This window comes from Trachurus trachurus (genome assembly GCF_905171665.1).
Source record: "Trachurus trachurus genome assembly, chromosome: 8".
NCBI lineage: Eukaryota > Metazoa > Chordata > Actinopteri > Carangiformes > Carangidae > Trachurus > Trachurus trachurus.
Genome location: NC_139905.1, coordinates 23,155,580 through 23,182,068, shown reverse-complemented (window position 1 = coordinate 23,182,068; position 26,489 = coordinate 23,155,580). Strand labels below are relative to the sequence as shown.

General features: G+C 42.6%; 4 protein-coding genes across 6 annotated transcripts in view; 3 read left to right on the top strand and 1 right to left on the bottom strand.

The window, feature by feature from the left end:
* tefb (TEF transcription factor, PAR bZIP family member b) overlaps positions 1 to 26,489 on the bottom strand; it is a 164,724-nt gene that overhangs the window by 98,749 nt on the left and 39,486 nt on the right. The window lies entirely within an intron of this gene.
* On the top strand, positions 1,115 to 14,838 carry LOC310989349 (ran GTPase-activating protein 1-like). 2 transcript variants are annotated; one of them, XM_083976382.1, is made up of 16 exons: positions 1,115 to 1,188; positions 1,979 to 2,098; positions 2,268 to 2,395; positions 2,655 to 2,714; positions 2,851 to 3,030; positions 3,149 to 3,283; positions 3,395 to 3,553; positions 4,379 to 4,492; positions 4,653 to 4,752; positions 4,992 to 5,076; positions 11,024 to 11,171; positions 11,474 to 11,590; positions 11,787 to 11,892; positions 12,231 to 12,319; positions 12,482 to 12,603; positions 14,113 to 14,838. In XM_083976382.1, the coding sequence occupies exons 2-16, from the start codon at positions 1,987 to 1,989 to the stop codon at positions 14,192 to 14,194; spliced, it is 1,737 nt and encodes a 578-aa protein (XP_083832508.1). In that variant the 5' UTR covers positions 1,115 to 1,188; positions 1,979 to 1,986; the 3' UTR covers positions 14,195 to 14,838. The 2 variants fall into 2 exon arrangements, with proteins under 2 accessions (XP_083832508.1, XP_083832509.1); XM_083976383.1 differs by having other exon boundaries at positions 12,482 to 12,646.
* Positions 15,688 to 22,039, top strand: chadla (chondroadherin-like a; the record flags this gene model as incomplete). Its single annotated transcript, XM_083977718.1, has 10 exons — positions 15,688 to 15,846; positions 16,071 to 16,265; positions 16,381 to 16,536; positions 16,663 to 16,808; positions 17,688 to 17,926; positions 18,057 to 18,340; positions 20,343 to 20,679; positions 20,766 to 21,118; positions 21,426 to 21,592; positions 21,730 to 22,039. The coding sequence occupies 10 exons, from the start codon at positions 15,688 to 15,690 to the stop codon at positions 22,037 to 22,039; spliced, it is 2,346 nt and encodes a 781-aa protein (XP_083833844.1).
* On the top strand, positions 22,930 to 26,449 carry rbx1 (ring-box 1, E3 ubiquitin protein ligase; the record flags this gene model as incomplete). 2 transcript variants are annotated; one of them, XM_083976442.1, is made up of 5 exons in its annotated part: positions 22,930 to 23,056; positions 23,917 to 23,995; positions 24,506 to 24,576; positions 24,937 to 25,022; positions 26,296 to 26,449. In XM_083976442.1, exons 1-5 carry the CDS (start codon positions 22,979 to 22,981, stop codon positions 26,306 to 26,308), a joined length of 327 nt encoding a protein of 108 aa, XP_083832568.1. In that variant the 5' UTR covers positions 22,930 to 22,978. The 2 variants fall into 2 exon arrangements, with proteins under 2 accessions (XP_083832568.1, XP_083832569.1); XM_083976443.1 differs by lacking the exon at positions 26,296 to 26,449 and having other exon boundaries at positions 24,937 to 25,026.

Genomic DNA, 26,489 nt, shown 5'->3' with positions numbered 1-26,489 from the left:
TCAGAAGCTGTAGATCTCATCCAGGAGCTGAAGGCATCAGGGGATCTGCATGAGTTTATATGGACATTCTAAATGGAATGTGCTTTTAACATGCATTTTCTCAATTAAAAAAAGGCATTTTAAAAACGTGTTTATTTCAGATACAAAGTGTGATCTCACTTGTGTCTTAGGATAGATTTATTTGTATGACCCTAAGGTACCTCCATGCCAAAGGGGACCTTTGCATCATGACTTGAAGTCAAAGGCCTATTACTATGTAGGCTATTAAGAGTAGGGTGAGTTAGTAGCCTAGGAATAGTGCAATCATAGGGTGGTGGTGGTGGTGGTGGTGGTGGTGGGGTGTGTGTTTGATCTTTATCTTATTAATTGTAGGCCTACTTATTGTTAAAGCAGATATCAGCTTCACGGCCGTTTCGGCTAATGCTGCGTTCAAGGCAGGCTTTTGAAACCGTAAGTTACAGCTTCAAGTCACAACTACGACTTGGTAGCGTTCCAGGTAACCCGTAGCTCGTGTTTTTACCATCCTGTTGTCTGTGAAAGTTCCCTATAACGGCCACTCGTAACTTCCGACCCGTGAACTCGTACCAGATCGAACTGGTATGACTTCACAGGAAGGAAAAACACAAAGTACGGGTTTCTTTGAACGCACCATGAGTTAGCAGCCCCCGCCCTTGTCAGGTCCTCGTGCTACGTCACCACATTCACGCGCATCCCTTGGCTGCACACACAGCCCTTCATGCCGTTCTCTCTCCTCATTGGATAACACTTGTATCCCACAAGGAAAATTTTCTCCTTGGGTTACAGCAGAGCAGAGTGACGGAGAGACTCGTGTTTAGGCTGAAATACTTCATGTAAGTGATTGCTGACGGAAAATAGGACTATTTAGGACTTATATTAACAAAAACATTCCACTGATATCTGCTTTAAATTGTTCTCCTGTGAAACATGCAGTTGATTCCTCCTGGTTAGGGCGCTTTCTGGTTTGTAACAACAAAGAGGCTTGAAGACAGTTATCACCCGCAGACTGCAGCAGTGAGGTCCGTGAACGCACCGTTGTAGTCTAATTGGACTACAACTCCCTTGTTCCCCAGCTCTGCGGTCGTCTAGCCGAGTGGTGTGTTGAGCTCGGTTTTGAACGTCAGGGGCGAGCGGGAGTGTGTAACCAGAGTGGACTGAAGCAGTGTTTTGGTAACAGTGATATTACTATTATTATTATTATCCTCTATCAGGAGTAAACTACGGTAGCGCTGCGTCACACTTTATCTTTTTACCGACGCTAAACGGAGGAGCGGAGAGTTCAGGCTAACGGCAGTAACGTTAGAGAGACAGCGGCTGACAGATGACCGACCGGAGAGGCCGAGTAACTTAACTTACAGCCACGCTCCCCCATGTTACCCGTGCTAGTTAGCTCACACGGGCACAGGCCGCCTAAAACCACCGGACTAACACTGCGGGGTTGTGTATAAAGGAGCTATCAGAGAAGCTAACCGTGTGTTATCGAGTCGGTACATGTCAACAACGACCGTTATTGTACCTGTAGGCGTGTTAGCATGACGTTAGGAGCTGCCGGCTAATGCTAGCTGCCGGTTAGCATTAGCATTAGCCGCTACACAACTGTGACAGTAGATAGAGGGGTGACATGTTGTGTTTTTGAGTCGAGCTGGACAATGAATGAGTGACTGACTTTCATAAAACGCTGTCAAAACATGGCAGGTAAAACACAGTGTAACTTTGTAACGTTGCAGAGGAAGCCCGGACTTTGTCCCTAAAGTCTTTACAGCCTGACAAATGCTTTTTCAATCATCTGAGCTTCACTGATACAATAATAAATATTATTACGATAGATTTTCTTCCCTCTCTATGTAATACCTAAAAAAAACACTTAGTTAAAACCAGAATGATTTTAAGTAACTGTATGTTTTGATGTTTACCTGGCTGTATTTTATGTGTTAAACTGAGTGACGTGTTCATCCCTCAGGTGTCCAGATGGCGACAGATATTGTTGCACAGTTGGCCGACTCTCTGGCCCAGGCTGGGGTTGAGGAAGGAGAGCTGAGCTACAAAGGCCAGGGAAGAAAGCTGAATGATGCCCAGTCAGGTGAGAATCAGCTGTCACAGAGTCAGACCAGCTTGTTTAGACAGTCTGAAGTCTTGTTTTCTTTTCTTGCTTTTTCCCGCTTTCCATATTCACACTTCCCATCACCCAGCTCTTCTTTTTTTTTTCAACTTTCATTCACCTTTATTTTTTCTCATCTCTCTCATCTCAGTGGAGGAGATGGTGAAGGAGATCCAGGATTTTGAGGGTTTGCAGGCTCTCAGGTTGGAGGGAAACACTGTGGGTGTGGAGGCAGCACAGGCCATCGCCAAGGCCCTAGAAACCAAGAGCGAGTTCAAGGTTTGGGTTCTTTACTCTGCACCATTTTGATCTCATTTTGAAGATAACTTTTTAACACTGTAACTAGTAGGAACTGTGTGGTATTTTTAGCGGATGTTAATATGAACACAATAAATAGGTTCTGCAAAATATGAAGTTAGAACATAGTTAAAAGTGCACATTGTAATTCCCCTAAGTGATGTGAGCAAATTCACAGAAGAAAAATTATAACGTTGTCTCTTGACTGACACTGACAGTTATTTTAATCTTGCTCTTGCAGCGCTGTTATTGGAGCGACATGTTCACAGGTCGTCTGCGCTCTGAGATCCCACCTGCCCTGGTAATACACTTGTTCCAGTCAGCGGATATATAAATATTGCACATCTCCTAATCAGCTCAATTTATTTTAGTTCATCTATGTATGCTGTTCTATCTTTCTTGCCATTTATTTCCTCCTTTCTCTTCTTGTGCTGTAGAATTCACTGGGTGATGCTCTGATGCTGGCAGGTGCCAGGCTGACTGTTTTAGACCTCAGTGACAACGCCTTTGGACCAGACGGGGTGAAGGGCATCGAGAGGCTCCTCAAGAGCACAGCCTGCTACACGCTGCAGGAGCTACGGCTCAACAACTGTGGCATGGGCATTGGAGGGGGGAAGGTAAGTCCAGAGAGCAACTTAAGTTGTCGTTGAGGAAAAAAAAAAGGTCTTTAACGTGTTTGTAGATATCCATTGATGAATTTGATGAGTTGAACACATCTGTTTATGGACTTCTCAGATCTTGGCTGCCTCGTTAATCCAGTGTCATAAGAAATCCAGTGCAGAGAGCACCCCCCTCAGCCTGAGGGTGTTTGTTGCAGGGAGGAACCGACTGGAGAACGATGGAGCCACTGCCCTCGCTCAGGCTTTCCAGGTACAGCTCTAGCTATTCCCTCATTTCAAATACTGATCTTACACCAGGTTTTAACCGTGCAGCTCACTTGTGTTGGTAAAGTAATCATATGATTGCAACATGTGTTCCCAGTTGATGGGCAGCCTGGAGGAGGTTCACATGCCCCAGAACGGCATCAATCACCCTGGTGTGACGGCCCTGGCCACAGCTGTGCAGCACAACTTAGGACTCCGCATCCTCAACCTCAATGACAACACCTTTACCGAGAAGGGGGCGATCGCCATGGCACAGGTACGGAGACATCTGTATCATCACAGTCGTGAAGCAGCGTAATAACAAAAGCGGTACTGCAGAAAATGGGACATAAACAAGGGCCCTAACTTAATGTTGCAGTTCTAGGTTTATGTTCTTTCACACTTAAAAAGGGGGAATATTTTTCTAAACATGAAGAGGATGACGAACATGTGAGAAGCATTATTTATACAAAGGCTGCAAAAGCATATGTTTTAATATGCATCACTGTGTACTATGAAAAAGCAGACCTCACTCACATTCCTTCATATTGTTACATAAAGGATGAAATCTCCTGGAAGCATCATGGATCTGTCCATAACGTCTCTCTTGTAGTAAGAAATGCCTAAACAATTTATTTGAATGTTTTCAATATTGAGAGAAAAAAAAAATCTCTCTTGTAGATGATCTAAATGATCGGTCTCTGCCTGTGCTTCATCTATCTGTCCGTTACTTGGTTCTGGTAGCTGCTGCCATAAAAAGGGGTTTAGTGGGAGTGGAGCTAGTGTGCTAAAACACAAAACAATGAGCTCAGAGAGGCTAAAAGTTTCTGCTGCGTTGGTGATAATCCTCAGACGGTTGACATTGTGTGTGACCCCTCCCATGTTGTGCATAGTTAGTTGAGCCATTGTTTATGTAAATGGAGATTAGTGGAGATCAGAGAGCGACAAATATGGCATTAAGATGTTTTATCTGTATCAGAGATGGACTCATGTTCTGGTATGAGATCAAGATGTAGAAATTGGTGATCTGAGGTCTTGCTGTTCTGTAACTGTAACCAAAATCATCCACCAAAGCTGGAGCTCATGTCTGTCTTCCTCACAGGCTCTGAAAGACCTCCGCAGTATCCAGGTGATAAACTTTGGAGACTGTCTGGTGCGGCCAGCAGGAGCCAAAGCCATAGCAGAAGCTGTGTCAGGAGGACTCCCAATCCTCAAGGTGAGTAGATTATGATTTATTTTGCAAAGAACCATAGTTGGTTTAAATATGGAAAGCCATCACGTGATGTAACCAGACCTGGTCACACACTCACACTTGTACGGTAATTTCTGTACTTATTTTATTCTGAAAGGCTTCGGTTCTCTTTCTTATTTAACAGGAACTCAATCTGTCATTTGGCGAGATCACAGAGGACGCTGCTCTGGCGGTGGCACAAGCCGTAAAGGACAAAGACCAGCTTCAGAAACTGGACCTTAATGGTACAAACCTGCAAAGAGTTAATTTTGTTCTTCACACATTCACCTGTTTATTTATAGATTTAGAATTTTTATTTGTCAGTTTCCTAAAACATGGAGGATTCACTTTTCAAAGAGGAGCAGATAGCTGTGGTTTTAGAAGAATGGAAAACTGGTGCTCTATTGCATTTGCTTAGTTGTTTTTACTGCTTATTTTGCCTCCCCTTGACTACACTGTATGAAATGATCTCTTTCACTTTCAGGTAATTGTCTTGGAGAAGATGGCTGCAAAGCTCTGAAAGACTCCATGGAAGGCATGAACATGGTCGAGCTGCTAGGATCACTCAGGTAATCTATCATCCTGTACCTCTGTGGAGTATTTAACAAAGTCAGCCCATCTGCTCTGCTCTGTCTTTTTTTTTATGTCATGAAGGAACTTATCCCAGTTTACTCGTGGTGTGAAGCAGGAGAGCATGCCAGCTTATGACAGTTGTCCTACACAGTCAATTTAGTAGGGGGGCCAACGTAACGTAGCCAGTATCATATAGCTGTAATTTTTTCTTGGTAATTTGCGGAGATTGTTATATCTTGATTCTTGGGGTTCCTAGCAAGACAAATACAAGTGTCTCCATTTTTTTCCTTTGGATTTAGTGGTAATAATTGTAGGTCAAATACAGATGTATTTTGGCCGAAAATCCTACCTTTCCTTATGGACATCAAAGGATATAATCCTGAAAACCACATAAATACTACAAAGTAATGCACAGAATAGATTCAATTTCATAAAATAATACTACTTATACCTATAATAATACTTCTGGGCTGATGACCGCTTCCTTTTCGCAAAATTATACGAATTGTGTCATCTTTTTAGTTGTGATTATATTTAATAGTATTTGACAGATGCCATTACAAACAAACATGTTAATAAAGAACACAATAGCTATTTATCTTGCTGAAAAAGTCATATCATTTTTTACCTTTGTTTTTTAAACATGCCTATTAATATATCAAACAAACAAAAAACATGACACAATACAATCTTCATGCTGTATACACATCTTCATCAATGGCCATCAGATGTCCTTGGCTGACATTTGCACAAACCTCTTCATCTGCTCCACACAGGCACATCTCGCTCGGTGCAGTTGAGATTTTGAGACCTGCAAGAACAATGTGACATGCAAAAGGTTTTCTTGCAGCCACATTTGATGAGATGCTGATGATGGTGGCTGGGGCTGGGGGATCCTGTGTTGTGACTGGCACCAGTTTACCTCCCATCCATATTCTGTTGCCAGTGGTAACTATGGGTAAGGTGTGAGGTCCTGATTCCATACCATTGTCTGGAAATGTGCACAGGCAATGGCTTGATGTAAGGCTCCTTGTGTTGGTGGCAGTCTCTCAGCTTCTAACTGTTCCTTCGAGAATAATCTCCACTTGAGATCACAGACATTTACCAGTGTGGTACCATGCTCATACAGCTGACAGACAAATGCTTCAGTACTTCTTTCTATGTCAGGACTCAACTTTTCTGCAGTCTCCAGGGCAGCAAATGCTGATACCACCTCCCCTGGACATCTGTTTAGTGCTTGCCAACAGGTCAGCTTTCCTTTGCCAGCAAATCGACCTGTCTGGCCAGCTCCAGAGAAGGCATGGAACCTGGTAAGGCTGCAGCCAGCTGCTTACCAAGAGTATGGACTACTGGTCCCAAATAGATGATCCGTTTCTTGTTCCCCACACCAGTAATGAAGTAAGTGTCCTTGCACAACTGATGGTACCGTCGAACTGCAAGAACAAACACATCTGTCTCTGGGGACTCGATGCGGATTTTTGTTGCCCCTCTCTGGGCAGCATCCAGGCTGTGCAGGGTTATGGTGGTATCAACATTTGCTGCCCTGGAGACTGCAGAAAAGTTGAGTCCTGACATAGAAAGAAGTACTGAAGCATTTGTCTGTCAGCTGTATGAGCATGGTACCACACTTGTAAATGTCTGTGATCTCAAGTGGAGATTATTCTCAAAGAAACAGTTAGAAGCTGAGAGACTGCCACCAACACAAGGAGCCTTACATCAAGCCATTGCCCGTGCACATTTCCAGACAATGGTATGGAATCAGGACCTCACACCTTACCCATAGTTACCACCGGCAACAGAATATGGATGGGAGGCAGAGGGAGGTAAACTGGTGCCAGTCACAACACAGGATCCCCCAGCCCCAGCCACCATCATACATCTCATCAAATGTGGCTGCAAGGAAACCTTTTGCATGTCACATTGTTCTTGCAGGTCTCAAAATCTCAACTGCACCGAGATGTGCCTGTGTGGAGCAGATGAAGAGGTTTGTGCAAATGTCAGCCAAGGACATCTGATGGCCATTGATGAAGATGAGTATGATGGTGATCCTTCCATTTAAACAAAGTTACTGAAATCCGTTCTGTCATGGAAGATTTTGTTGGCAGCATGAAGACTGTATTGTGTCATGTTTTTTTTGTTTGTTTGTTTATTTCTATATTGACAATTGGTCTTCAGGTCTGGATTGATATATTAATAAGCATGGGAAAAAAAGAGGACATTTTAGTTCATGGAAATAGTAATTTTAACCATTGTAATCATATTTAATGGTGCAAATAAGGTCCAAAATATCAAATTTGAGAGAAAAGTAAAAAAAAAAAAAAAAATTGTCAGGAAAAAATGGAGACATATTTTTTCTCAAAGTTGAATCACCCAAGAAGACATTCCAACCACTCTCCAAAAATTAACATCCCAAAATTACGGAAATACATTTAGTCCAGTCATTTTATGAGAAAAGGTTAAACAAATCAGGGCTCCAGACTGCAACTAAATGGTCGCATTTTGCGACTAAAATTTGATACAGTGCGAGTAAATTTTTCATCTACTCGCGCATGTGCGACCAGTAAATTTGCCGTTTTTTTTTTTTTTTTAATGACCACTGTGATTGGCTAATGTGTGAAAAGAATAGTGTGTTTCTCTTCTCTACATCTCGGAGCGGAGGAGACGTCTTTCCACAGCGCAGCTCCGTGTGAAACAGCAGGAAACACACAGACCGGTGACCTGTGTGTGTGTGCTGTGTCACCTGCATTTTTTTTTTTTTGACGGCTCGCTACAAACCTTAAACATCCCATAATATGCTCGCGCTCTCAGCAGCGGTACTCAAATCGTCACAAGGCAACGAAGCAGGTTGACTCGCGCTGCAGAACGCGCTCCACAGACTAGGCTCGGGGGGGGGGGGGGTGTCGACGAGTTTGATGCCAAGGAATCCGTGCACATGTGGCTCAGTCAGGGTCAGCAGACAAGGAGGCCAACAAGGGCTGGCCTACACAGGCACCTTATCCCCCAAGGAGGGGGGGGGGTCTGTTCTAGGATGAGTTTACCACAAGTGGTGTGTCTACTTGTTCTGTTATTGGTCAGTGCAGCCTAAACATTAACTTTATATTTTCAATATTTAAACTGTTGCACAATAAAATGTGAATTTAAAACATTATAGTTTCTGCATTTATGCAGTATTTATCAGTAATACAGTGAAAATGAGAGGAAATGTGCAAATTTACTTTGCAAGTCGATTTCGGTGTGCGCCCCTAAATTTTCTGCTTGCGCTCCTAAAATTTTAAGTTAGGGGCCACTGTGCTCCTAGTCAAAAAAGTTAGTCTGGAGCCCTGCAAATTGCAACAGAAGCAAACTCAACTGATTTTGTATCCTCAGCATGTCCTGAGTGAGGGAAAAAAAAGCCCCGAAGAATCCCATTAGGGGAAAGTTTCGAAAAACACCCAAACATATCCCATTTATATGCATATAAAAAAAAAATTTCACGTGAATAGGGTAAAATTTTTAACCTTTAGATATCTCCATGAAAATTACTGAGTTGATTACTTACATTAAGACAAACAAAAAATGTATTACAAGTTTTTTGAAATTCTTTGTTAACATGAGCAAATTTGCATACATTTGCATAAATTCTACCGTTTTGACGGCACATGTATATATGAAGTTGCTGTGGTGGTACCAGCATGGAAATTGGAATGAGTTGACTCCATCGGTCAACCGACAAGTTGACCACTTTAAATTTCAAGATGGCTGCAATTTTTTCAAGACAGCCACATCCTTAGTAGAGCAGGTATGACATGCTCCGTCTCTATTAATGCTCATGGGTAGTCTAAATTAGTTCCATTCCTTAAGTTTTTTAACTGTAATATCATATTACAGTTAAAAATGTCTTGTTCAATTTTGTTAACATATTATATGTTAACAAGATTGAACAAGACATTTTCACCTGCTCTACTCAATGTTTAGATCAGGTGTTGTATGTATGCAAATTAGCCATACGTAATTGGATTATGCACTGTTGGCTCATATCATACCTGCTCTACTAAGGATGTGGCTGTCTTGAAAAATTGCAGTCATCTTGAAATTTAAAGTGGTCAACTTGTCGGTTGACCGATGGAGTCAACTCATTCCAATTTTCAAGCTGGTACCACCACAGCAACTTCATATACACATGTGCCGTCAAAACGGTGGAATTTATGCAAATTTATGCAAATGTTTGCAAATTTGCTCATGTTAACTCATTGAGTGCCGCGCTCCTTTCCAAAGTTTTAGTCAAGTGTACCGGCAATTTAGACCATTTTTGACTTTTTATGTAGAGCCACAGTGTATTCTATATTATTGCCACCAACACATACTGTGGCTCAATTGAAAGGTTTAACTTAATGCTTCAAGTGGCCACAAACCGTTTGTTTCTACGTGCCTCCGTTCCTGAGAAAAGTCAAGCTAAACATGGCTGGGTTTCACCAAAATCCCTCCTTTTTTTTCTAGAAAAGGAGATAGAGCGTCTTTTATGAAAGGTGCGCTGTTTGTGTCTGTCGCTCTTCTCACACTCGCATTTCTGGATCAAAGGGCTCGTATAAGATAAATATATACAACAATGGTTGTTCTATTCACAAAACCACCAGCGGGGGCGGGGGGGGCGCCACTAAACAACAATAACACAGACGCACCGTGCCGTCTCACAGCTTCTCCCCGCGGAACGTGAGGGTCAGTCGGCCACCGCGGCTCGGGAAGACCGGTCCCGCCGGTGGTCGCGGTCCTTCTGTGGTTCGGGTCGGTGATGCCGGTCTGCTTTGGCCCAGAGACCATCAGATTTTACCGCGGGGGGACTTTGGGGAGGACACGGTGTTGCTCCAGATGAAGACCGGGCGGACTGTCGGCTGAGAGCTTCCTGTTTCTGCTCCGAGCAGCTCGAGCAGCTGGAGCAGCAGCGCGGGTGAGAGCAGAGCAGCTGCGCTGCATCTACATGCAGAACTCGTTTGCAGAAGCCGAGTTATGATAAAAACTTCCAGATCATGAGCTGTCATGTGACTTTGATCGTCATCTATTTCAGTTCTCCTCGTCGTAGAGTCCCCAAATTTACATATAATGTGTATTAAAGTGTCTATTTTCATAATTTAAAAAAAAAGCAAAAAACGTAAAATTACGTTTTTGGCACTCAACGCATGGGAACGAAAAACGAGAAATTACGTGGTTGGCACTCAATGAGTTAACAAAGAATTTCAAAAAACTTGTAATACATTTTTTGTTTGTCTTAATGTAAGTAATCAACTCAGTAATTTTCATGGAGATATCTAAAGGTTAAAAGTTTTACCCTATATACGTGAAAAAAAAAATTATACGTATAAATGGGATATGTTTGGGTGTTTTTCGAAACTTTCCCCTAATGGGATTCTTCGGGGCTTTTTTTCCCTCACTCAGGACATGCTGAGGATACAAAATCAGTTGAGTTTGCTTCTGTTGCAATTTGTTTAACGTTGACCCCTTTTTTGGCCTAAAATTACTGGACTAATTGGCCCCCCTACTAATTAGGAGTTTCCTGACGTCCTGCTTTCATCTGACTGGGACCGTTTTATTTTGTTTGGACAGGCAGAAATAGAAACCTGTGGGAACTATGTTGTGGAAAAAAACCCATGTTCACTCTCTGATTGATGCTTTGACCACTGAAAATTGAATCTGATAAGAGCCAAAGTGCTTTTTCTTTGTAGTATTCCCTGCAACTGACCAACTGCAGAGCAGACAGTCTGAGTCTACCCCCCTGTACATGTTTACATGGCTGTTCATGTATCACAGATTAAATGCTAATGGGGATAGTTTTGTTTTTGAATGCTGTGTTTAGGGTTAACGTCAGTGTGGTCGCCTGCCGCACCTGACGTGTCTGCAGCAACATCTTGATTTCATCAAAACATGCAACATCCAAAAACCTCACTGACTGTATTTTTTAAACTGTCACAGTGATGACGAGGGCGAGCCAGAGGATGACGACGAGGACGAGGATGAAGATGAAGAGGAGGAGGAAGATGATGACGAGGACGTGGAGGAGGAGGAGGAAGTGGAGGAGGAAGAGGAAGAAGAGGAGGAAGTAGAAAGCAGTGGCATCAAGGTCAGAGAAATGCAGGATGTTGACCTGACCAGTCGTAATAGACCGGGATTGTGTAAAAGTAAAAATTATTACTTTGACATTCATGAGTTGAGTCAATTCAAGATTCCACCAATACTTTGTTATTATGCTGTGGCTGCAACAAATTGCAATGAATATCTTATTTTACAACAGCAGTTAAAATGGACATGAAGTCCAATATAAAGGCAACACTAGCTTTTATGTTTTTCTTTTTTGGTGTTATTTGTAATTTTTTGTAATTTGTTATTTAGTTGACTTTCCTTTTGGTGTTTTTCTCTTTTCAGTTGTCCACCCCAGCATCAGCTCCTCGACCACCAGATGTCTCCTCCTTCCTCAGCTTTCCATCTCCCGACAAACTGCTCAAGCTGGGAGCAAAGAGAGCTTTGCTGATCGAGCAGCAGGTAAACACAGGGGTGACTCCCACAAATGCAGCCACAACAGTTGAACATTTCACTCACACCAAGCTGTTTCTGTGAGGTACGAAAAGCTCAAGAAAGGACATTTAGCTTGGATGTTACCGTTGAGTGTATCCTCTGTGCTTATATGATACAAACAAACCAGTGATGCGTGCCTCTTGTCTTCTCTCACTCTGTGTAGGTGGATGTAACAGATTCTACAAAAACAGCCGAAGCCTTCCTCAAGATTGCGTCAGTGTACAAAGAGGAGAACACTGATGTTAAGGATGCAGTGTTGGACAGTGTTGGTGAGTTTATGCCTTTCCATTTTTTTTATTGTCAGCGTACTACACAACCCCACACCCCAAAAATGTTGAAATACACCTCTCAGGTCTTTAAAGATCCCCTTTCTTCCTGTTTCCCTTCATTCTCCACTCAACCAGACGAGCTGAGGAACTGTCTAACATGTGCTGAGAAATGCTGGCCACATTTTTTAACATAGTATATTTTAAAATATTGTGAATGAATTGTTTTAATGCTAACACGATTAAGAGTCTTTGCCAGTAGGATATGCATTTCTTTGGTTTTCCTTTTTATTATACTGTGAGAATATGTTCATAATACAGTATTTTTTTCATTTTCACAGATGCCCTTCTGAAGAAAGCTTTTGCTAGTCCCTCCTTCCAAGGCTACAGCTTTGTATCATCTTTGTTAGTGCTGCTTGGACTTATCAAGGTATGCTTCATTTGCACCTGCATATCTCACTTTTCATCACCACTCTTTTCCATTGCTTTTTAACACAACTGTCTTCCCTGTTCACACCCATGTGGGTTTCTGTTGTCCTCCTGTCCTCCTGTCCACTGTCCATCTTTGCGTCCTGTCCTCCCGGCTGCTCAGAGTGAGGACAAGGTGAAGCCCGTGCTCGTGGTTCCCGGTCACCTCCATGCCTTGGAGCACGTTGTTCGGCAGGACTACTTCCCCAAAGAGAGCGTGGCCGTGCTTGAGGCCTTCATGTCCCGGTAAGGACGTGACAGAATGAGCCAATCACCAGGCAGAGTGCAGGTACAAAATTCAGGTTTTAAGCACATACATCAATGTTTTGCACTTGGTGCCCTTATTGAAGGTGGTGGGTTTATTCAGTTTGTAATATTCTGATTACCGATTTTTCTTATGTTCTGAAGTTTATTGGCTAATTTACTCTTAAAGGTTAGAGTTAAAGATTTTCAGTCTTGGTTGATTTGGCGACACCTGCTGTTACTGCAGAAACAGTATTTGTTGTTTAATACTACATTTCTGGGGACAGCAAACACTGAGCTGCCAGAAATACAGTACAACAGATGAGTAAATGTTTACACTGCAGCCAAACTAACTCACATTGTTTCAGTAAAGACGTCCATCAGTAACATGGTGCACGGTGAACCAAGCACGAGCAGTGAGAAATGTTTTCACCAGCAGTAGATTAAAAGAATGAGGGTCGATAAAATGAAACTGCTCCATGAAGAGGAAACCTAAACTACTAACTGTCTCTCAGTACTTCACTAACCTGCCAGTGGCTCTTAGACGGTTTGATCCCGCTATGGACCTTTTGTCAGAACTGTTATTTTAAGAGCTGGGGAGGTTTCTCAGGTCGCGCTCACACCAGCCATGTCATCATTTCATCCATTCACTCAAGGAGATGCATGGACTCTATAAGCAAGATTTGCTGTTATGTTGAGCTAACTGTTTAATTTTTACAAGTTTTTGCAATTGTGAACTTATTTTTGTCCACTGACCTGTCCCGCTTGTATGGCAAAAGAAAGAAAAGTTGTGTTAGACTCTCATTACTGCCTGTCGTCGTCTGTGATATGACCAGTCTTACCAACCATTCATATGTGCAACGTTTTGTTTACAGTCTAGATCAGCACCAACATGAAAATAAGCCAAAGATGCTCCATGATGTAAACTGAACTGTCTGACCAATAACCAAACGACATTTGTGGCCACATGACTTTTATTTACAACTTTTGGACCGTTTAAGTTTTGTGGCCTCTGTGAACGCAAACCGGACCAATTGAAAAATTGCAACAATGTATCATGCTTGCATTGGTTTCAATCAGATAACAGAGGGTGTGAACCCACCCTCAAACTGTAAGGGGTTTCCAGTACATCTGTTTGGGACTATTTTCCTGCTGGCTTTGCTGCAGCAGGACAGTATATGTGGGATTAACTCACTGTGGTGCCAATAATCATTTTAACAAAAGAAGAAACCTCATTGTTGGTTTTTGTATTGGTATTTTTGGTATAAGGTATTTGTTGACAAAAGAAAAAAGTGTGTGTGTGTGTGTGTGTGTGTGTGTGTGTGTGTGTGTGTGTGTGTGTGTGTGTGTGTGTGTGTGTGTGTGTGTGTGTGTGTGTGTGTGTGTGTGTGTGTGTGTGTGTGTGTGTGTGTGTGTGTGTGTGTGTGTGTGTGTGTGTGTGTGTGTGTGTGTGTGTGTGTGTGTGTGTGTGTGTGTGTACTTGACCCACTAACTGTGTGTTGTTATTGACAGAAACAACAAGGCCCTGGAGTCATGTGGCAATGCCAAAAGAGGCCTCCAATCGACACTGCAGAGAGTCCAGTCTGAGAGCTGAGGACTGTGGATACACACACACTCACACACACAGACTGAACTGTAACTGATCACTGATGGACCTTAGGAAACCGGAAGTGGAGCCACAGATGAGAAGAACACTCCACTCGGACGCACTTCAGTGTGTCACCACAGTCTTTCAGCAGCATCTCCTTTTCTGGACTCTGGACTTGAATGCTTTGTGTTTTGAAGTAGACTATACACTTATGGCGTGCCGTGGACTAATTGAAGCACTTCAGGTATATATACGTTTAACCACAGGACAGCACTGACTACTGTCTTCATGCTCTTTGTATCCTGGTGAATAAGAAAAGGCCTCACTCACTCACAACATGACCAAAGATCTGTGTGGCGTCTCCTGGTTAGTGGCACGCGACTGCAGCACAGATTTAACTTTGGGGCAAACTAGAAAAGTCCTCACTAAAACCGATGCAGACTCGAAGCATCAGCTGTTGTACATTTTATATTTCATATCAACCTTTTACTTTTCTGTTTTTTATATGAAATGTTTATTAAATTCACACAATATGGTCAGATAACAATATTATTAGATATGAATTGAGTGTTAAATATGGCTATAAAGGACAATAAAAAACAATCAAAAGGGATTGAACAGGTAAATGTATTTTCTGCCTTTAAAGAGGCACACAGTGCAAAGTGTTTGGATATGTGTTGCAAAAATAAAGCTTATTTGAGTGCTGAGCGGCTTTGCCTATTATTAACTGTACTGATTTTTACATTTGACTCCAGAAATAAGGATAAGCTTGAAGAAATAAATGAATGGGATCCAAAGACATAAAAGCCCCAAGATACAATACAACATCATTTGATCTATGGAATTTACAAATGTAATGCAGTCACTTGCCCTCAGTGTTGTAGCCTTTAGCTGGACCGAAAATGTAAAGCCAAGGTGTTAATTTGCAGTGAGGGGGCACAGGGATCAGGGGTCACTGCAGAAGAATTTACCAGAGCCTTGTTTGTTAGCCTGCTGGAGCCCAGACTGTAGGAGCTGGACACAGAGAGAAGTCACAGCAGATAACTGGAGCCTAAACCGATCTACCTCTAATTCATGTTACCGACCAATCTGTGACAGCGAGACGTTCTGCTGAAGGTGAGCTGTGTGTTTGCTTTATCTCGTGATCTTTATTGAAATCAATTTTCACCTATTGAGTTGTTGCGTGTGCTTCTAGTGCACATCTGAGGCACTGAGAAGTAAAACCTGCATTTCACAACCAGCAATACTATATAGATATATAGATAGAATAGATATATTCTTTAACATAAAAATATTACTACATAGAGGCATGCAAATTTAGTTTTTTTCTTTCTTTCTTTACATTTTTCAATGTTGAATTTGAATGAAAATTAAAAACATACTAAATAACTATAAAAATGTAGGTGCCTGTTTTTATGTATGGGATGTTTTACCAAACTTTATTCCAGCTGCACTGACTTTTCAGTGTCGTCCATCTAACACATGTTTTACTGGCAGAGATGGGTTTCTTCTCTGCTCCGATCTTCCTGCTGATTGTGGCGCTAAGTTCACGCGCTGGAGCAGGAAAATGCCCCAGAGTGTGCAGCTGTGACAGCACCAAACTCACAGTCACCTGCGTCGGCAAGAACCTGACAGTGGTTCCCCCGACTATAGATGAGGTGAGGAACTTAAACGCACAGTGAAGTGTCTCCTTTTGACTTCACGCAGCTGTTTGGAGCTGTGGACTCAATTTCTTTATTGATCCAAAATTAATTTGCTAATTGACTGTTGTCTCTGTACTTCTCCTAGGATGTGCAGAAGATCTAATTCCTCCTGATATCAGCCTTATTGCATCTTCTCTGCCTCTGATATATCCTCCATACACTTGCATTGCCTCTCACAGATTACACTGAAACTGGACCTGAGGAATAACAACCTGCAGGTGCTGCCCAGGGGGGCGTTTGTGCTCACACCCTACCTCACCCACCTCAACCTGCAGCGCTGCGACATCATCAAGGTGAAGGAGGGTGCTTTCCGGGCCCTGGGCCGTGTGGTCTCCCTGAACCTGGCCTACAATAAAATTGACATCCTTTACCAGGTGAGAGGAGAAGGCAAAACTACAACACTGAAAAGCTTAAGTTTTATACCTTTATTATTCAGGAAACTCACTGTCTTTCTCTCCCTGTCTCTGCCCTGTGACCTGACGGATGCAGGAGTCTTTTGACGGCCTCTCCTCCCTGAAGGAGCTGCATCTGGACCATAACCGTGTGGAGGAGATTCAGCCTGGAGCCTTCACACAGCTCGGCTTCCTCAACATGCTCGCCCTCACACACAACCAGCTGGTTTACATCGGCAACATGGCCTTCCAGGTACTCACACACCTGTGCTTACAGACCCTCTTTTAAATCATCACAATCACAGACAGCCGCCACTGCTCCACAGTTAACCGGTGTACATGCCAGAATAATCCTACAGTAGTCTGACTCCTCTCCCAGGGCCTGAACAACATCAAGTGGCTTCGACTGAGCCACAACTCCCTGAACAACTTGGCCCCTGAGGCGTTCACTGGCCTGTTCACCCTCGGCCGCCTCAGCCTGGACCACAACGAGCTGCAGTTCTTCCCCACTCAGACCATGAGCAGGTGGGAGAGTCCGGAGGAAAATAATGTACTCTATGTCACTGTGGGAACAAATGTGTGTCATGATCACTGAATGCTGGGTTTGATGGACTGTCTCTCTCAGTGCTCCTGACTGAAAGTTGTCATCTCCTCACTCTGTGTTTACAATACCCATTCATGTCTAAGAAGAGAAACCCCCTCCACTGTTGCTCTTTACTTTTCTTCACTTTTTTCCATTCACGTTCTTCTGGTGGCGCTTTTCCTTATCAAGGACACGCAGTGCTGCATGTTGTAGAGACAGTAACACCATCGATTAAATTGTGATTTAATTTGAAAAATCAGAATCAGTCCAGTATCATTTTTATTTTAAGTAAAGATGAAATTATCATTCAAGGCCACTAAGGGGCACTATGGGACAAAAACGCCATCAAGATTAGGCAGTGATGCATGTGTCACCTGAAAAAGTAAATGTGATTATATATTATTATCATCATATTGCAATGGCACAGTGGAGTAGTGGTTAGTAAGAAGGCTCTGGGTTTGATTCTTGGGCCTTGGGTTTCCTCCCACAGTCCAAAGACATGCACATTAGGTTGACTGGTGACTCTATGTGTGAATGTCAATGAGTGTGTTTGTTTCTGTATGATGGCCCTGTGGTAGATAATGGATGGATGGATGGATGGATGGATGGAGCGGTGTTGGCCGCTTCATCCTCATATGGCTCCTGTCTTTTCATATTCACAATCAATTATCTCAAGTTTATTGTCATGGTGAACCACAGTGAAGTTTCCTACTTTGTATCTTCAACTTGGATTGTTCTTTGTTTTAATTTGTTGTCAGTTTGGGATATTACTAACTTATGTGTGGTACAGGTTTTTATTGTACTCTCCTCTCCCTTTAAAGACTTAGTGAGGTCACTCGCCTGGACATGAGCCACAACCCCATGGCCTACCTCGGGGAAGAGTCCGTCTCCATGGCCAAGCTCACACACCTCTACCTGGACCACATGTCCCTTCAGGACCTGTCAGACCAGGCTTTGTCCGGGGCCCCCCGCCTCTCCCACCTGGACCTGAGCCACAATCAGCTTCGTTACATTGAGCCCCTCTTGGGCCCTAAAGAGCTGCGCAGCCTCAACCTGACAGGTACAACTGTGCTCTAAGAGTTACAGGTTTTCATTACATCTTCACATAAAAGCTCAGGTTAAGATACAGGAGGATCTATATGCCCTGTATCATTTTTAATACATTATGTTCATCATGCATTTTCCTGCAGGCAATTCCATCTACTGTAATTGCTACATGCGGCCCCTGAGAGAGTGGGCGAGGGCTGGGGGTGTGAAGCTGCTGGGAGCCTGTGCTGGACCCCCTCACCTCTCAGATGAGCCGCTGCAGGCCGTGGCTCCTCTGGATCTACGCTGCCGCAGCAGGGGGGAGATGCTGAAGGACGAGTTTGAGGAGGACAACGACGAGAGCACAGGAAGCCAACCCACACCCACACCCACAGCCAAGCCCAAGCAGAAAGTCAAGTGTCCAGTTAACTGTGACTGTGATGTGAGTATTATTTTTATTTGAACATGTGTAAAAAATAAAATAAAAAATAAAAAAAATAAAAAGTAATAACTAAATTAGGTTAGGAGACAACTTGCTTTATAACCAGATGGAAATCCTTTAAGAAGTCCAAGGAGTCAGAACTAAATTGGTGAAATTGGTTCTCTCACTAGTTCGTGAAAAAAAGGAAGAAACAAACAAATTCTATCCTTAAAAAACAATACAATCGAAGCCAGTTCGCTGAGTAGATACAACTAAATAATCAATCAATCAAGACTTTATTATTAGACTCCACAGGTCCATAAAGACAAACACACAAACATTTAAAAGAGACAGTCATACCAGTGTTTCCACATGGCTGACTGGTATCTCACTGCACTGAGACCAGGATTGGACAACAACATTAAAACAGAATTATGTGTACCATTCAGTCGACAGATGAATTTATACATCAATTTCTGCAACAGAGCATGAAATGAATTCACTTGCAGTTGACAAAATAACTCACTTGCACTGCTCCACCTAGGTTTCCCCATCAAAATACGTAGGCAGTCGTTGTAGGCAACCTGAAGTTTGTAAATACTTGCCTTTTTAAACTTAACCCACAGGGGGGCAGTGTATAGAGGGGTACAGTAAGCTCTGAAGAGGTTGGTTTTAACATCATCTGAACACCAAAAGAATTTACGTTTTAAGACATTGGCTTGAGTATATAATACACGCCGCTGCCTGTACATATCATCATCATCAGCCAGATCATCAGTGATCACATGTCCCAAATATTTAACCTAACCAAAATAGTTGGATAAGTTTTACTTTGCTCTTTTTTTTTATTTGTTTTTGACCCTTGTACTAATAGAGGGGTGTGAGTGGCCGAGTCGACCTGCAGCTTTTTAAAATGTAATTATTTGATTTGAATGGATTGTGAAAGAGGAACAGATAATAAGATTATTCCTCTTTCTGCTCGTTTCATTCCAGACTTGAGATTTTGCTTTGCATTTTTAATTGTTTTGTTGTTTAATGGATGACAGACTTATATATATATCACTATCTGATAATCTGTGTTAAAACATGTCTGTAGATTAGTTTACATCATCATCATTTGGGTGAAATCTTCATTCTTTGAAGTTCTGAACTCATTGATGGTGTAAATGCTCTCACTGCTAGAAGGAGAGAAAGAACATCCACACTTTAAAAGCATGAGTGAACACTTTCTTTCTGACAAATGATGAAAAATGTAAAGGCAGGACTTCAGGCAGTCCCACACTGTCATATTTCTACTTTTATGTATTACAGACTTGACTTGTAATGATGAATGCTCTGAAAAATAGCATCATTACTTTGAAGCACTTAGTGGCCAAAAAGAGCAGCTGCTGGTACTTAGTGAAGCCATTGTACCATCAGAAATGGGCAGTTGCAGGGGTCTGTAATTGGTCTGATTACACATCACTTATTATACATACATAATATGCTACTCCTTATCAATACTGCAGTGTCCTTTTGTTTACTGAATAAACAATTGTAATGGCACAGGTTCCACCGTAGCCCTGGCTCATCTGCACTCACTCACTTCAGTTTTAAATGCAAAAGGGCTAAGCACCTGATTTTCTTTGCATCTTTGTGTTACTAACCTTGCGGCTATCAGAGCTTCAAATGTCACCCCAATGCTATTACTGACACTTTAGGAATTGAGTATAATAGCAGAATAGTTTTTATTGCTTCTATTTTGCCAATTGTGTTCTCTCTAAGAAAATATATACTGCCTGATTAAATAGAATTTATTTTTATTATTATTATTTTAATTAACTAGTCAGAAACAAAATTTAAAATGAATATTGATTCAATATTGATATTGCATCTTAATAAGATCACTATGAAATGTGGTTGTATATTAAAGTTGTGTTCACAATCACTACTATAACTACAGTACATTAAGATTAAAGTAAAGTATCACTTTGCCCACCGCTCCCAGTGTGACCTGCTGTTATAATAAACCATTGTGATCTGACTCCAGATTGAAGCCCAGCATGCCACATGTGAAGGTCAGGGTCATACCAAAGTCCCACGTGGTTTTCCCTCCAAGACGCAGCTGCTGGACCTCCGCAGCAACCACTTCCACTACCTTCCTGCCAACAGCTTCCCAGGCACCAGTCAAGTTGTTTCCCTTCACCTGGAGCTCTGCAAAATCCACGAAATTGAAGGAGGTGCCTTTCAAGGGATGAAAAACTTGTTCTATTTGTATCTCTCTGACAACGACCTCACATTCTTGGATGCTGGAGTCTTTGCAGGAGCCCCCGAGCTCACCTACCTTCACCTGGAGGGGAACCGGCTGGCACAGTTCCCTGGAGCAGGTCAGTGGTTGGTCAAGTCAAGTCTGGCTGTGGGTGAATTTAAGTTACAGGGATTTACCTTCTGTCTCTCTGTGTCTCTCTGCTAGCTTTGGCACTTTTACCAAGTCTATTAATGCTACACCTGGAACGAAACGCCATCTCCAAACTAGAGCCTGCTGGGTTGCTGTCCTCAGTCACCCCTAAACTACTGGAACTTTACTTGTCCAATAACACCATTACTGCTATTGCCAGAGGTGCTCTGGATTCAGCCTTCCTAGGAACACTTCACCTAGATGCAAACCAGCTAAAAGAGGTGCCGACACATGCTCTGTCTGAGGTCCCTAATCTGGAGGAGCTGAAGCTGTCTCACAATTCAATTAGTTTGGTGGGACCGAATGCATTCCAGCCTGTATCCCAACATCTGAAGAGGCTTTACATGGACTGGATGGGCATAGAGAAGGTATGAGAGAACACAACTGCACTCAAATCAAACATTTGTTTTGATTATGGTGTTTTTATTACTGGGAACAGCATCTGACGTTACCATAACCTGCAGGAAAATAAGTTGGGACTGTGACTTCACCAATAAGTTGCTAAATAACTGTTTAATGAATAGACTTGTGTGAATGTTTGTTGTTGTTATCTTGTTAGGATTTGCAATCAGAAAATCCAAATGCACAGACACTCAGATAGGCCTACATGCTGACAAGCTAAACAGGGAGCAGGGCTTATAGCTGATCAGCTCTTTAAATTGTACCATTGTCCAGATGTCCAGGGATGCTCTGGCAGGGATGGGCCCAGGTCTGAGGGCTCTCACTGTGAGGGGTAACCTGCTGGAGGCTCTTCCTGACCTGAGACCACTCACAGGCCTGGAGGTGGTCGACCTGCAGGACAACCCTCTGTTGTGTGACTGTGCTTTGCTGCCCTTACGCAGGTCAGTGCAGACTTGAGAGTTGCTACAGGGGCCAAGAAAGCCTAGTATCAGTTGACCTAGATTCATTGCCATTAAAATATACATAATTAATAATAATTGTGTGACAGTTTATTTCCTTCTGTCTCTTTGTGCCGCAGGTGGGTGGAGAATGTAAGTTTGGAAGTGACTGCCTCCTGTGGTCACCCACCTGAGCTCAGGGGTCAAAATGTCAAAGATGTCCAGGTCTTCACATCGTGCCCAGAGAGTGGCTCTCCTCCAAATCAGGAGGTCGTTATGGACCCCAAACCTCCAAAAGTGAAGAAGCCCAAACCCAGTCTCCCAAAGGCCCCTGGAGTCAAAGCTAGGCCTGCCAAGCCAAAAGCTAAACAATCCAAACCAACCAAGAAACGGCCTCCAAAGAAGCCTGCAATGACAAAAGTAGCAAAGAACAAGAGAACAATGAAATAAGTGAACATGACAGTTTTAATCTACACAGTTGGTCGCTGTGCAGTTAGCCGGATCATGTTGATGACTTAGTTATTGTAACCTATGTGTCAAATAAAGATTCATGCCTCCTGTTTTGAATTACAGCTCCTCAGATTGCAATGGTATGTGGAATTCACAAACACTCAACAACACAGTCCCCATTCAATATGTATTTCATAAGGTCAAGTCCATCTAAAACATTCATGTGCAAAAAATATATATGTATTTACTAATGTACATTACAGGGGGTCATCCCTATGTTCCCACAGCCCTATGTTCCCACAGCCTTATGTTCCCACATTTCTAACTTTTGTTGTCACTGAAAATTAGGCCCTATGTTCCCACAGCCCTTTGGTCCCACCATTGGTTGGGTTTAGGCAATGAAGAAAAGGGTTGGTTAAGTTTAGTAAAAAGACCCGGTAGAGGCTAGACAGGCCAGATAGATAGAGTCCAGATAGGTAGAGAGAGTCCAGTGGGAACATAGCCCTAATTTTGAGAAAAATCTTAGAACTGTGGGAACATAGGGCTGTGGGAACATAAGGCTGTGGGAACATAGGCATGGACCCCATTACAGTATACAACCAATAAATGCATTATCGGGTAATCTTTTGTATTTTGTTGAGTCTACTACTGACGTACCGGTTCCATGGTGTAATGGTTAGCACTCTGGACTCTGAATCCAGCGATCCGAGTTCAAATCTCGGTGGAACCTAACATTTACTTCTTGCCCTTGCTTTTCTTTTAATACAAAGGGAAAGATTTGCATTGTTATTTACAGCAAAATGGCACCATCCAACTTGACCACAACAAAAAAAGAGAAACACAACGAGTGATATATGAATTAAAACGCCGACGGAAACTGCTGGGTTTCTTCCGGGTAAACCTGCTCGTCACAGACTAAACCAAACTTCGCTGATCAAAATGGCAGCAGCTATGGATGTAGACACACCGAGCGGCACAAACAGTGGAGCTAGCAAGAAACGATTTGAAGTCAAGAAGGTATGGTCGGTTTAATCACTTTGGAGGTGTAAACAATCTGTGTAATCTATCTGCAGCGCCAAATGTCCGCTAACAGTTTACTGTCACTAACCAGCTTACATTAGCATGCTAACTCATTGTAGACTATCGCAGTTGGTTGATAAAGTTAGCAGTTAGCTGTGTTCCAACAGGGCATGAATTTGCACTTCTCCTTTTGGGGACTAGCTAAAATCTAAATGACAAGAGCCCATACTAATGCAGTGGGGACTAGTAACCCCCAATGTGATTCAATTAATGAAGGAGATAAACCATATTAACATTAACGGTCAACGTTAACGGACGCTGTCGGTTTACCCCCGAGCTGGACTCCTGCTAGCTAAGATAGCTTTAGCGTTAGCTTCAACGTTAGCTTTAACGTTAGCTGCACTGCTCCTACATAGTCAGAAACTATTTATAACACAGTTATAAAATGTTTGTCATCTATAAGTAATATTAATTATATCCTAATATAAAAGTTGGGTGTATACATACGGAATGTATGATACCATGTAACTGGTTTTCTCAATAAGAACAATTTCTTTGTAACGGCTGAAGTCTCCCTTTATTTTGGAGTTCATAAACACAAAAATAAACCAACCATTCACATTATTTTAATTTTTACATTAATCTCCGAAGTTATCAGTTACAACAGCCTGTGCTCTCTTGGTCACCTACCAACTTTCACGTTGTTTATTGTGTTTCATAAACAGAAACTGAAGATTTAAGTTAACACATTCAAAAGATGCGCGTGGCTTATCTTTTGAATGTGTTAAATCTTCTGTATGAAATCTATTATATAATGTTTCTCTCTTCGTTGCTGATTGTGTTTGTCTTCCCATCAGTGGAATGCTGTTGCGCTGTGGGCCTGGGACATCGTGGTGGATAACTGTGCTATCTGCAGGAACCACATCATGGATCTCTGTGAGTTTGTGGTTTACACACAGTTATGGGATCGATACTGACAGTTGACACATGCAGACCAGAATTAATGGAGAGACCTGAACAGATGCCAGGAGAAAAATGATTATGTCCCGATCCTTAGGGCATGAGTGGTCACTGAATGTTTAGATGAGTATGAAAATTATGGTGTCAATAGTCAACCAGACCTCAACTCAACTGAACATGGAAAATTTTGGATCAATGTGTTAGACAGCACTCTCCACCATTATCATCAAAACGTGTGGAACCCCCCCCCCCCCCTCCTGTTGAGTCCAGAGACTTCAAACTGTTAAACTGTTCTGGCCGCACATGGTGGCAAGTAATATTTTTAATCCAAAATGTCATCTGCCTGTATTTTGACTGTGAACATGACGAGTGTGAAACTGATTTTGATCTTGAGAGAGTTTTACATGTTAGGCTCAACTCTTAGTCAGAAATGAGATCTGGTTTTGTGAAATTTCATGTGTTGACATGTTTCTCTCCCTACATCAGGTATAGAGTGCCAGGCCAACCAAGCTTCTGCAACTTCTGAGGAGTGCACTGTAGCCTGGGGTGTCTGCAATGTGAGTTTCCATGTGGAATAAAATCCTGCCCAAATTTTGTATGAAGTCAACAAATGTATTAGGGCCACAGGGCAATCACACCGAGCTTTTTTAGCTACTGCTAGCCGGCTTACAAACATCCAGCTAAGGTCCTGTGGTCAAGACAATGTGAAAAACACACTTTTAATGAATATTACTAAGAAGAATCATGACACCTTTACTAAAAAGTATGCGTTATCTGACATATCAACTGATATTGTTTGCATTAAAGGTGTTATGACTTTTGAGGAATCTAGGTTAACATGTAAATCCAGTTTAAAGGAAAAAAAACAAGACACTGTATAAAGTTGACCTTTGACCCCGGCTGTTTGTCTTTCCCAGCATGCCTTCCATTTCCACTGTATTTCCCGCTGGCTGAAGACCAGACAGGTCTGTCCTCTGGACAACAGGGAGTGGGAGTTTCAGAAGTGAGTATCAGTCCTAGATGTATGTCTGTGTATGACTGTCACACTGAACTGAATTTTAGTATGGTCGCCCATTCATTGCTTAACTCTTTGAGTGCCAGACCTTTTATAAAATGGTCAGTGCCATGTGCCAGCGTTTCGGGGCATTTTGAGTAATATTTTAAGACCAAGAGAATATTTTGTATTATGACTCTGAAAACACAAAATAGCTCAAAGGAAAGAGGAGACTCTCTATTTAACTAGGGAAAAACCATTTGTTTGTACCTTGTTCAATTCTTAATTTATCTTAAGTTGAATAGAGCCTGGTTGCACCAAAAAGACCACTTTTTGTCTAGAAAGCTGAGAAAAATGCATTTTTGTGAAAGAGAGTCTCTCAAGAAAAACTGTGATTTATCCGTTTTAATTTTGGCTTCAAAAACATGTAAGACATCTGAAAATTTCATTTCACATGTTTTTTCATTGTACAAAAAAAAATAAAAAAAATACAACAAGTAGGAGTCCTACTATGCAGAGTGATGCCTGCTCTCCTACTCCTCCTGCAGTTGCTGCCCCCTCACCCTCTCCTCCCCCCTCCTCTCCCCCTCCCCTCACCCCCTCTCTGCTCCTCCCCTCCCCTTCTTCTCCTCCTGCTGCTTCCCCTCGTCTCTGAAGGAGGGAGGGAGACGTCATGGCGTCTTCAGCCGCTCTGCTGGACGCGGCCGCGGCAGCGACTCACCGCGCTGATCTCTCGGTTCGTCGTCACGACGTCGGTTTACAGCAACTGGTGAAACTGACTCCGCGCTCCGCTTTCGCTTCGGCATTTTGGTGCTGATCATCTAGATGAGTTTACCTTTCCTGCCTCCTCCGATCACTTCATGCTGGAGCTATGCTAATAGCATCCGTGGCTAAGCTTTCCTCCAGCTCCACGTTACACTTGTTCCAGGCTCTGCCCGTCGTTTTCCTCTAGAAATAGAAACTTTTCCCAACTTTGTTATCTCTGTACCGATAGCACTCGTCTTCTCCTTCCTCTTCACTTCTTGCTCTGATCTACAGTCTTCTTCGTTCTACACATCCCAGAAGCCCCAAAATTACTCACAGTGTGCGCAACAGCGTCCCCATTTACCAGCCGCAGAAAACTGCATTTGACGTATATATACGTCAATGGCACTCAAGCGTTGGATTTTGATTGACGTATATATACGTCAATGGCACTCAATGAGTTAAGATGGTGAAAAATTGTGTTTTTCCAACAGCTGTATTAACATGTCCTCGTTCTCCCTCTGTGTTCTTTTCCCAGGTATGGACACTAGCTGTGTTACCGGTCACCACCTTGGCTTCTACAGGCATCATTACTTCCCCGCTATTCCCTCCCTAATCCTAGTTGTTTTACACCCATGTATTTGTTTTGGTATGTTGTAAGTACACAAATAAACACAAATGTTGTCACAAAACATTGCTTGGCTTGCTCCGTGTATTGGTTTGTGAAGCTTC

Excerpts from the sequence above, each read along its gene's own strand:
- LOC310989349 (XM_083976382.1), top strand. The coding sequence starts at position 1,987 with ATGGCGACAGATATTGTTGCACAGTTGGCCGACTCTCTGGCCCAGGCT. Across the intron at positions 4,493-4,652 it reads GAGGACTCCCAATCCTCAAG|GAACTCAATCTGTCATTTGG; the intron begins GTGAGTAGATTA and ends CTTATTTAACAG. Across the intron at positions 12,320-12,481 it reads TGCTGCTTGGACTTATCAAG|AGTGAGGACAAGGTGAAGCC; the intron begins GTATGCTTCATT and ends CCGGCTGCTCAG.